The sequence below is a fragment of the Phocoena sinus genome, chromosome 10 (genome assembly GCF_008692025.1).
Source record: "Phocoena sinus isolate mPhoSin1 chromosome 10, mPhoSin1.pri, whole genome shotgun sequence".
Classification (NCBI taxonomy): Eukaryota; Metazoa; Chordata; class Mammalia; order Artiodactyla; family Phocoenidae; genus Phocoena; species Phocoena sinus.
In genome coordinates, this window is record NC_045772.1 from 24837464 (window position 1) to 24850146 (window position 12683).

A 12683-nucleotide genomic window follows, 5' to 3' on the forward strand; every position below is an offset into this window, starting at 1 on the left:
AAAATGGCTCTCTTCAACTTACCAATGTCTTCCTAATTGCCAACTCTAAAAGCCTCTTCTCAGTTTTCATCCTACCCAACATCTCTGCAGCATTTTCTTGAGCAACTGCCCTGCCTGACCTTGCACTAGGATATAATACTGCTGGCCAGTCCCTCCGTGGTGACGTTCTCACTTCCCTTGGCAATGCACTTTCCTGGACTTTCACTTCCAGAACTGATCCTTTTCAATTTCCTTCCTTGGTTCCAACTCCTGCTTCTGCCTCTTAAATGTAAGCAACGCCCAGGGTTCAAGTCCAGCCTTCCACCTTTTCTGCTAAACAGTCATTCCCTGGGTGATAACACTCATTGTCAAAATTTCAATGATGACCTCAATGGACAGTTTATATTTCCATGTCTCTAGCCTTGACCCCTCTCCTGAGTGTGAGCACTAAATATCCAACTACCTACTGGACATATATCTACAAAGACGTCCTGCTGGAAAAACTGAACTCCAAATATCCCCAAATTCATTCTCTTCCTCCAAAAACTTATTCCACATCTCAGGTTCCCTTAGTAAACCTCAGAGGCTTCCCATCACTGGAAATGCCAGTCAACTTTCACTCCTTCCTCTTATCCCCATGAATCACATAAAATCTTCCAGACCTGTCTCTTCCTCTGAAATCCCTCTCAAATCCATCCCCCATAGCACTGAGCATTCTTGTACATAGTAAACACCAAGTCTACGTTTGTTTAATTGAATGGAATTATACGTTTATGTGAATAAGCGTTACCAATGCCTTGCCTCATCCAGCATTTGCATTTTTAAGCTTATTGTCTTTGACTGAGGGGTGAAGGATTTGTCTTATTAATTTCAGGCATTAACAAGCAGGTAAAAGAGACTGTTGTTGAACATGTTGAGATGGGCTGAAATTACACCAATGCTCATTTCTGATGCTGCTTTTAGACTCTGGTTTCTTAAGGAAAAATGGCAAAGGATGGCCTGTGGCTTTATATGGCTTCTGCAGGCCTATTTTCAGTTGATGGTCTAATCCTGGGAGCCTCCTCAAGCAAAGGAAAAGCCTTCTTACCCCAAGAGTCCATCCATCAGACCCTAACCTTAACCTCAACCTGACCTTGCTCTGTTACAAAGGTCCCCAATGCATATTCGTGTTTTCTAGTATATAACTGACATTACTTTGGTTAGTATTTGGTATTTTTTTCCATAACCTCATTACCTTATATTCAGAATGTATCCATATGCTTCCAGTGTTTTTTCTGATTCTAACAAAGAAGTTTCTAACAAGGACTCAAGCCTTTGGAATATACACACTTACTAAAATACTTATGGAAATAGTTTTACATGGACCATCTTAATATGAAATTGAAAATAAATTAATTCTAGGCTTCACAGCCAACATCTATATTTTCAATAAGCAAATTAATATTTTAAAAGAATATTTCGAATTACCTTCTCTGTGTAACAGTCATTATATTGCTTAAACTAATAATGGACTGGTCATCCTGAAGTGGTGAAGCAACAAAATAATCCCAAACTGGGGAGAAAACGTTCTTAGACAATTCATAGTTACCAATCTGATAGGCGACCTGCAGCAGAAAGCACATTACCTTAAGCATTACTTGAATTTGTGAAATGTGTGTTTTAAACAAGAATTCTGAGAAGGTCCTATCGCACACTAATTTCATACAAAGTTATTCACATTTGCTGTTCCGCTCTACGGGGCCACAGCAAGGTAACGACAGCCACTGGCAAGGGAGACAGACACATTTTGAAATCTCTTTTATTTCTAAATTGTGTGGAAATTTGAAACTCTGTAAGGATGTTTCGAATGCTCATAAGCAAAACAAAGATCACATCTGAGCCAAATTAATTTCATTCCCATCTATCTCGGCAGTGCACTCCATTTACTACAGACACTGTTCTAATGAACAATCTGTTCCAAAAGAAACAATCAGATTTCTCAAACCCAAAATAATGAAATATACTTCATTCTCCTCTGGTTCTGACGCTTTCCGAGCTATTGTGCAACAAAGGGTTCACAGCTGAAAAGAGTGAGGAGAAAAAGAGAGACGCTTCCAAGAAGCCATCCTGTGTTTTAAGTTTAACACGTTCAACATTCAGCAAAATAACCGATTTCACTGGTAAAACCTAGAAGCTCAGGAGAAAAATAAAGTCATCACCTTACCTATCTCTTTGAGTAGAACATAGTTCTTTAAATACATCTCTAAAAATCACTCTATACAAATATGTATAACAACATAAAATCGTACCACATGAGTTATGTGCTGCTTCAAATCCTTAGTGGAAGCAGGTAGGATGTAAAGTATCAATAAATACATTAAATTAAGTATGCAGATGACATGTTGCTAGACTGTATTCCACACAAGGGAATAACTTACAGGGCCAGAACTTTTAAAATCTGCCAAGTCAGTACTCATAATCAACCAACCGGTAAACTTTTATGAAGTTTCTACTCTGTGCTAAGCACTGTAGATTCTTCAAAGCTTAAAATGATCTCATGCGCCATGAAACTGTAATCAAGTTACAGACGTAAAACACATGAAATCACAGAAAAATTGCAGATAACAACATCATAATTGTGGAAACTTAGAAAAGGAGAAATGAAGGCTATAAGGAGGAATCAGGGCTTGAGGTGAACCCCAAGGCAGGGATAAAGTTCAGATGGGCACAGTTTAGACAGAAACTCAAAAAGGCCCCATAATGGAAATTGCCACAGTGCCTTTGAGACTGGAAAGACAGGTCAGAATGTCAAGAAAACTAGGCAGTATGATTGGTTAGGTAAAGTGGGACATGATTTCAGAAAGCCTTGAAAATCAGGTGGAAGTATTTAAAGATGTCAAGTACTGGACCAAGCACTTTACCAGCAATGCTGTGTTGACTCCTCATTGACCTCTATGACCATCACTGTTTTTCAGATGAAGAAACTGGGGCATTGACAAGTTGAATAATTTGTACAGAGCCTGATAATCAGTAAAAACAATAGTAGAGCCAAGACTTAGTGTGACAGATGAGGTCCCTTCTCTGGGCCAAAGTGGTCAAATGAAAAAGTTGGGCTAAGTGGTCACTAAAACACCATTATATTTCTAAGATCTACTGCGGAAAATGGTAACAGGTGATGTGTAAGGGAGTTGGTGAAACTATAACTGAATGCTCTTTCCTTTTAAAATATAGCCTTTTAAAAATAGTGTTATTTCTGGGTCACTTTGCTGTACAGTAGAAATTAGTGCCACACTGCAAATCAACTACACTTCAATTAAAAAAAAGAGGGAAATGTAAAAATGTTATTCAGTCAGTGGACATTGCAAAACAAGAAAAGATGCCATGATAAAACTAAGGTCTATAAATTCATGAGTCTGTGTGGGCTAACAGAGAAGTGCTGTGATAATCAGCCAGTTCAAAGATGGTTAACTAGTAGTCACCCGTAGGACCGACGTTAGAAGGAGTGAGGTTAAAATGAGAAAGAAGCACTAAACGACTAATGAGACAATTAAGCACAGGAGAGACCTCCTCCTCGGTACATGACCTTCACACTTGGCTTCTACAACACATTCCTTTTCAGCTGCCTTGGCAAGCTCCTCCTCTTTTCCCCTCTCTCATTCTGTTAGCATGCCCCAGGGCTCAGTCTCTGGATCTCTCCTCTCCTCCTGTCTGCACTCCTTTCCTTGGTGCTGTCATCCAGCCCCATGGCTTTAGTTGTCACATGACTACTCTCAAATCCCTCTGCTGCCCAGCCCTCTCTCCCAAACTCCAGATTCATACATCTAGCTGACTACTCAAAAATTCTCTCCGAATATCTAACAAACATCTGACCTTAACACGTCCCAAACTGCATTTCTGATCTCCCCCCGCCCCAAATCTGTACTACTCACACCCTTCCCCAACTCATCTGAGGTCAAGTCTGTCCTTCCAGTCAGTCAGCTCAATTCCTTAGAGTCATCTTCTATTTTTCTCTGTCCATTGTTTCCATCAGGAACTCGTGTTAACTCCTCCTTCAAAACATATCCAGAATCTGGCCGCTTCTCACCACATCAACTACTATCACACTCGCCGAGCCACCCGCACCTCTCACTGGTTTACGGCAGTAGGTAGCTCCCTCTGCTTCTACTCTCACCCCCTCGTGGTGTACGCACCACACAGCAGCTCGGGTGAACCTCGGAAATAGAAGTCACGTTCCGCCATCCTATTACATCAAACCCTCTCCAGTGGCTGCCCGTTTCACCCCAGGTGAAAGCCAAACTTATTACCATGGCCTGGAATCCTTGTAATGATCTGCTCTCTCACCCACCCACTCACCTTTTACCTCCCTAAACAATCCTTTTGGCCCCTCTGCTCCAGTCATTCTGGTCTCCTTGCTGTTTATATTATACCAGGTGCACTTCTGGAATCCTTCAGGCTTTTGTTCTAGCTCCTTCTGTGGAATGCTCTTCCTCCAGAGAGCCACTCCCTCACCTCCTTCAAGTCTCTGCTCAAATCTCATCTTCCAGATGATGCCTTCTCAGACCACCCTACTTAATACTGTACTCTACCTTCCTTTCCCCCAGTTCACATTTCCAATTCCTCTGACCATACTCTACATTTTCCTTCCATAGAACTTACCTTCTAATATACTAGATAGTTTACTCCTTTACTGTGGTCATCGTTTATTACTTACCTCTCACCACGGCATTTTGCTCACTTCGCTTAGAACAGTGGTTCTCAAAGTATGGTCCCTGGACCATCAGCATCTGAATCACCTAGGAACTTGTTATAAATGCAAAATTCTCAGGCCCTACCCCAGACCTGGTGAATCATAAACTCTGGTGGTGGGACCAGCAATCTGTTTAACCAGCACTGCAGATCATTCTGATACAAGTTTTAGAATCACTAGCCTAGAGCAATGCCTGGCACAGAGTAAGCACTCAATAATAAGGTGTTAAATGAACTTAAAAATCCTCTTTTCCTGATAATTTCCCCCTACCTACAGAAGAGGACAGCCAGCAACGGTACTATACAATAGCATGATTGACTGGCCCAGGCCGAGGGCCTGATCCAGGCTGGGTGTTTTATAGCCTCCCCCTGCAAAGCAGGATGGACCCCCTACACACACCCGAAGTTTGGTCCTGATGTTAAGGCTGATGACACTACATGCACCAGGAGAATCTGAGAGAAAGTTTATTATTCACACAAGGGCCTCCCAGGGAGAGTCCCTTGGGCAGGCAGAGGCAGGTCTGGGATGGCTTCGGGCAGAGCAGAAGGAATGGGTTGGGCTTTGATTAGTGGCTGGAGGATAGGACTGGGTGAAAGTTCCTGCCAGTTGGGACGTTTAAATTTCCTGCAGGCACCAAAGGAGAAGGTGAACTCATAGACCTCCCTATCAGCCTGCTCAGATGTGGGGCTACGGGAAAAAAGAAGGCTGAGGTTTAAAAACAAGTCAAGAGCCAAACATTAAAAATGAGTTCAGACTCTTTCTTACATTGGGTGAGCCAATCAGAGTCTCTTTTTCAGGAATTTGGAATCAAGATTAGAACACAGCTAGCCGGTTCCTGTATATGACTGTAACTGAGGAATACACAAAAAAGTTCAGGGGCTGCTATTTTCCCTCCCGAGATGGAAAAGAAAAGAAAGGAAAGTCAATATTTAAAAAGAAAAAGAAAGCAGATGTAGAGAGAGCCAGAGGTATGAGACTTGGAGCTGCCTGGACTTTGCAGCCTTCCCAGGGCCAGGCTGCATTCCCCCAAGCAAGGCTTTCTTGCAATCAGGGTCTTAGCTGAAACCATACGTCAAAATTATCTAAACAAGGGTTACTGTTGTGGTGATGAGATTGATTTAAAAAAAAAAACAACAGTTCAAAGGAAGAAGAAATGATACCTAGCATAGAACCTGGCACAAAGCAGACACTGAATTCATCAATAAACAGACGAGCAGAGAGGGTGGTAATGTTCAGAAAGAGGATAAGAGGGAAAAGAAGATTTGAACCTTCTTAATGAGATTTTTAAATGGGGATGACTACCTTTTACCTGGTAGCCCTATTTTTTTTTTGAATGGTCATAGACAAAAGGCAAACCTCTATTAATAAAAGAGTTTCAATGAATTCATACATGAATTGGGAAAAAAAGGTATGAATTTTAGTTTCCTTTCTCCTGCCACCAGCATCAAACTCTACTGCCCATACTGATCATCACGACCAGCAGGGCAGCACCAACCCAGGCAGAGAATAGATGGGAGCGATGTGGGCTCTAGAAGGATTTGGCACATGTTAGATGGTGAACACATGACTTCCCTGGAACCTGGACAGATCAATAGAAAGGCATGAGCTTGTTCAAATGTCAGGCTTACCATCTACTACCAGAGCAACCTTGGGTAAATTATCAATACTTAACATCCCTAAGACACCCTTTCTGGAATAAAATGGGATTGGCAGAAGAAGGGTTAAATTAATCTGTTTCCTCAACTTGAAATGAAAGTAATAATACCACCTCATAGAGTTACTGTAATCAATGGAATAATGAATCTTAAAATGTCTATCACACAGTTTTTTAACAAATGATATTCCTCACTTCCTCATCTCAGCAAGCCATTGTGCCCACTCACTATTTGATTTAGTAGTTCAATAATCCAGCAGTATGTGGCATTTGGTCTTGTATTCATTTTACAGATAGGGAAATTGAGACCAAGCAGTTCGCCTCAAATCCTAAAATCCTGCTCACAGATTTCTAGCTGTCTATATTTTATATCACATTATCGAGCCATTTCCAACTTAAAAGGGAATAATAAAAAGAAATGAGCCTATAAAGAGGTGGAAATTGGATTATATCCGTAGAAAATATATAATTCATAAAGTTTCCTCAAAAAATTTTCCAGATAGCCTAAACTAGTTTTCTACATTAACGGAAAATCCAGTAAAGATTCACCTGACTTTACTATTGTTTATAGAAAAATGTTTAGTCAAAGTACAACCTAAAACACCAAACCAAGTTAATCATAGGCATTTAGTGAAGTAACTCCATATTTTACTATAAAATTTTTATAATAATTTTTTTAAAATAGAATTATCCTGAAACTAAAAACTAACCACTCTCATGAAAAATTGTAATTTTTCACTGCAATTCCAAAAGAAAGGTACCTTTTCCTGATAAAACTTGAAAGCTTAAACTCAAATTTTAAATTAAGGAGGAAATTTTATGAGGAAATTCTGCTTTAGCCACTTAACATGATGAGAGAGAATGCTCATAAACTGTCATAAATGAACTACAGTACTGCAAATACAGTATCAGTAAAGAAACACAGGTCATTACTTTATGACACTTCTCATTATCCTAGCAGTATAGCTTGGACTTCCTTTTATTAACTTTCAATGAAAGTTCTGCCAAATAAAGCGCAAGAGTCAAACCACTCCCTGGAGAAAAATTAGACCTTGATGAAATATTCGGTCCCTCACTCTGAAATAACTCCATCACTGCAAATTAGGAAATATATTAGATTCCAAAGAAATCAAAACATCAGAAAACCATGAGCCAATATGACATGCTAAACCAATGCCAGACAAATCCTAGCAATTCTCTCAATTAAATTTTCTTTGAAAAATATGATAATATAAAATTCCAGTAAGACCTTAGCTTATAATACTAATCAACTATTAAGAGGAAAAAAAGGCACAATAGAAATGTGATAAAATTTAGAAGAGCCATCAGCTCTACAGCCAACCATAAACTTAAAATTATTGAGACTTAGGTCAATGAGTCACTTTTTCTAGAATCGCATTCACTGGTGACATGTTTTAAGTCAGGCAATCATTTCAGGAAAAGATGTCAATTCATGAGTATATCTATAATTAAGAACAACAATAATATTCGTTAAGCGTCTACTGTGTTGTAAGCGTTACGGTTAAACATCTGACATGCATAATTCCATTTAATACTCATAATAGTTCTGGGAGGTAACTACTATTATTATTCCACTTCACAGATGAAGGTTACCTGCCCAATGTCACACAGCTAATGTGAGGACCTGAAACTTAAACTCAGGTCTGTCTGTCTCTATGAACCCAGAAACTTCACTTCTATAAACTGATACTAAGAAAATAATCATGGATGCAGGTAAAGATGCTCAACATCACTAATTATTAGAGAAATAGAAGTCAAAACTACAATGAGGTATCACCTCACACTGGGCAGAATGCCATTATCAAAAAGTCTATAAATAAATTCTGGGGAGGGTGTGGAGAAAAGGGAACCCTCTTGCACTGTTGGTGGGAATGTAAATTGGTGCAGTCACTCTGGGAACCGGAAGGAAGTCCCTTAAAAAACTGAAACTAGAACAACCATATGATCCAACAATCCCACTCCTGGGCATATATCAAGAGAAAACTATAATTCAAAAAGGTACGTGCACCCCAATGTTGATTGCAGCACTATTTACAATAGCCAGGACATGGAAACAACCCAAGTTCCCATCAACAGATGATTGGTTTAATGTGATATGTAAACACATACACACACACACGCCATGGAATATTACTCAGCCATAAAAAAAGAATAAAATATTACCATTTGCAGCAACATGGATGGACCTAGAGATTACCATACTAAGTGAAGTAAGTCAGAAAGACAAATACCATATGATATCACTTGTATGTAGAATCTAAAATATGGGGCTTCCCTGGTGGCTCAGTGGTTGAGAGTCTGCCTGCCAATGCAGGGGACACAGGTTCATGCCCTGGTCCGGGAAGATCCCACACGCCGCGGAGTGGCTGGGCCTGTGAGCCGCAGCTGCTGAGCCTGTGCATCCGGAGCCCGTGCTCCACAACGGGAGAGGCCACAGCAGTGAGAGGCCCGCGTACCGCAAAAAATAAAAATAAAAAAATAAAATATGACAGAAATGGCCTTATCTACAAAACAGAAACAGACTCAGAGACATAGAAAACAAACTTACGGTTACCATAGGGGAAAGGGAGGAGGAAAGGGATAAATTAGGAGTATGGGATTAACAGATACAAACTACTATACATAAAATAAATAATCATCAAGTATTTACTGTATGGCACAGGGAACTATATTCAATATCTTGTAACTTACAATGGAAAATAATCTGAAAAGAATACATACATATATATATAACTGAATCATGTTGCTGCACACCTGAAACTGACACAATATTGTAAACAACTGATATATATACTTTTATTGAAGTATGGTTGATTTACAATGTTGTGTTAGATTCTGGTGTACAGGAACATGATTCAGTTATACATATATATATATATATATACACATATACTTTTTCATATTCTTTTCCATTATGGTTTATTACAGGATATTGAATATAGTTCCCTGTACTATACAGTAGAACTTTATTGTTTATCTATTTTATATACAGTAGTTTGTATCTGTTAATCCCAAACTCCTAATTTATCCTTCCTCCACCCTCCTTCCTCTTTGGTAACCACAAGTTTGTTTTCTATGTTTGCGAGTCTGCTTCCGTCCCATAAACAAGTTCATTTGTGTCATATTTTAGATTCCACACATAAGTGATATTATATGGTATATGTCTTTCTCTTTCTGACTTACTTAAGTATGATAACCTCTAGGTCCATCCGTTGCTGCAAATGGCATTATTTCATTCTTTTTTATGGTTGAGTAGTATTCCATTGTGTATACATACACTACACTGTGATATATTTTAAGATGCAATACCATGCAGATGTTAAAAATTATGTTTTGAAAGAATACTTAATGGAACGGAAAAAAGTCAATTATGTATTAAATGGAAATATCAGATGTAAAATTATATGTACACTATGACTAAAATTATATATTATACATAAATTCACATACATATGTGTATATATTTCTATGTACATATTGTGTGTAGATATATATATGTGTGTATGTATACATACACACACAAAGAAAAGCATATCTCTGGATCAGGGTTGCTCAACCTTCGCACTGTTGACATTTTGGACCGGATAACACTTTGTTGGGAGAGGGGTGCTGCCCTTTCCATTGTAGGGTGCTTATCAGCATCCCTGACCTCTACCCTCTAGATGCCAGCAGCACTCCTCTAGATTGTGACTACCAAAAATGTCTCCAGACATTGACATATATGTCCCCCCAGGGGCCAAAATTGCTTCAGCTTAAGAACTGCTACTCCGGATGATAGGAAAACAGGTAACATTTATTTCCAAAATTTCTAAGATCAATGCGTGTTGCATTTAAAATCCAGGAAAAAAAGTGTTATTGTAAAAAGCAAACTCATGAATACGAGAAGGAACGATTTATATTTTATGAGACTAAACTGCAATCATGGAAAATATATATTACAGGAGCTTTAGAGTATCTGCTGTGACTGTTTTTTCATCAGAAATTACTTAGTAACTGCTTAACGGGAAAAAACAGAGGAAAAAATTAGAAGAGGGCTTCCCTGGTGGCGCAGTGGTTGAGAATCTGCCTGCCAATGCAGGGGACACGGGTTCGAACCCTGGTCTGGGAAGATCCCACATGCCGCGGAGCAACTAGGCCCGTGAGCCACAACTACCGAGCCTGCGTGTCTGGAGCCTGTGCCCCGCAACAAGAGAAACGATGACAGTGAAAGGCCCGCGCACGGCGATGAAGAGTGGCCCCCGCTTGCTGCAACTAGAGAAAGCCCTCGCACAGAAACGAAGACCCAACACAGCCAAAAATAAAAATAAATAAATAAATAATTAAAAAAAAAAAAAAAATTAGAAGAAATCTTTTCTACCTGTGTTAATAACATCCGAGCAGTAACAGCAGAAAGAGGTGGGTAAACCAGAATTGGTTTAGTCGTCTCCCCAATAGCATCACCAATAAGCTTTCCGTTAGAACAATAAGCAGCAATTGCAAAGATATATTTTTCATTGGTTTCTAAACCTTTTACTTCAAAAATGCTTTTGCCATCAGCCGGTATCTATTAACAAAAACATATTTCAAGTTATGCATGGAAAATTAAACGGGTCTTTAAAAATATAATTAAGTGACCTCTTTATGTTAAGGGAAAAAAACCTTTTTCATTTACTGTTGGATTTTAGTTATGACTCAAGATGAAATTAGACAAATTCACTGAAATAATGACTACAAAAAGGAGAAAAATGAACAAGACTCAATTGTCATTAATGAGACTTTTGGTAAGATTTCCTGACATTCAGGGTTTTTTAATTCGACGTACCGCTTCTCCTGAGTTTGGGAGATGATTATTGTTCAGTCTTACTTTTCCATAGCTCCCTTCTGCTTTGCAACCCAAAATGCAGTACCAGGAGACCTGCCACGGAGAGAGATGAGCCTGTCATCTGTTTAACAAAGCACTCAATTTCTTTTATCATGATGTGGCAAAAGGAATACTTTTCTACATCAAAATATAACTATTCAAGTTTTAAAACATGAAACCTAAGTTTATAAAAACACTTAGATTTACTCTTTAAAAAAAGACAAATATAGTTTACCTGGGACACCAAGACTAAAATAGTATTCATTATTAATTATTTTTAACTACTATTAAGTGAGCAGTTCCTATGTGTTAAGCATTGTTAGGAAATTTACATATACTTTCTCATATCTGAAACATCCCTATGAGACAGGATTTCTATTGCTATTTTGCTTTACAAAAGATGGAGATGCAGAGACGTTCAACAACTTGCCCAAGATCAGACAGTGGCAGGGAGTGACTCCAAAGATGACATCATCTTGATGAAAAAAAAGACCTACTCCGAAATGATTTTCGTATTTTGTTTAATAATATGGGACAAAAAGAAGGTAGTAAAAAAAGCAAGATACTAAACTGTAGTATTTTAAGTAAAATGTAAAAATACATATGAAAAAGCCTGGAAGAAAATGTTCCTAAATAAGAATAGTAGTAGAGTTCGGATGACAAAAAGGTAAGATTACGGATAATTTTTTTTCTCTAGTTTATAGATTTTTCTGAAACATGATATTCTTTTGACAATTCTTAAATACAGATGTAAACCAAAAGCAATATGCAAATTACACAGAAACAATCAAACTTAAACTTGATTAAATGGTTAGACAATGGTCTTTTTGCCAAGATGTCAAAATAACGGAGATTCCTCCTGGTAATGCACTATTCTCACTGTAGGGGGTAAGGGAGAGAGTTGATACCTAGGGAAAAGCATTATTAGGAGCCACACTGTCCAGGGATTAGTGATGGAAGGGTTGTCATCACTGTGGCATTCCCTTTTCCCAAAGGCTCCACCTCACAACATCTCAACTCCTAAGATGGAAAATAAGGGAAATGTAATTGTCTCTAAGAAGCAACTGTCTCTTACAGCTTAGCCCGCTAATTCTTCCTCTGGGTCAATGGAAGAATCCTCATTGTATCTTGTCTGCACAAGTCGTTCTCAACTCTGACTATGCACAAGAATCATTTTTTAAAATACAGTTTGTACAGAATCAACCATTTTTTAAAATTACATATACCTAAGCCTGCCTAGTCTCAATGAATAAGACTGTCTGGTACAAATAGCCGAAGTTTTGTGTTTCCAAAGAAAATTTCTCAGGTGACTAAAGAGCATTAGGAAAGGCAGAATTTCGAGGACAAAGAGAATGTTGAAGGAACTTGGAACCTGGAGGCCAGGAGAAAAAAACTCAGCTGAATCTCGGAAAAATTTAGAAAACTACCTTTCCTTGATTTTTCATGCAAAAAGAGTACCATGG

At 38.7% G+C, this 12683-nt stretch overlaps 1 protein-coding gene across 1 annotated transcript in view; it reads right to left on the minus strand.

Moving 5' to 3' along the window:
• The window catches only part of CFAP54 (cilia and flagella associated protein 54), a 298883-nt gene that overhangs the window by 206441 nt on the left and 79759 nt on the right, over positions 1-12683 (minus strand). Inside the window, exons 21-23 of the mRNA XM_032646796.1 lie at positions 11182-11274; positions 10738-10923; positions 1447-1583 (exon numbers count right to left, since the gene is read on the minus strand). Coding sequence (XP_032502687.1) covers positions 1447-1583; positions 10738-10923; positions 11182-11274 — 416 coding nt within the window. The remainder of the gene's footprint in view (positions 1-1446; positions 1584-10737; positions 10924-11181; positions 11275-12683) is intronic.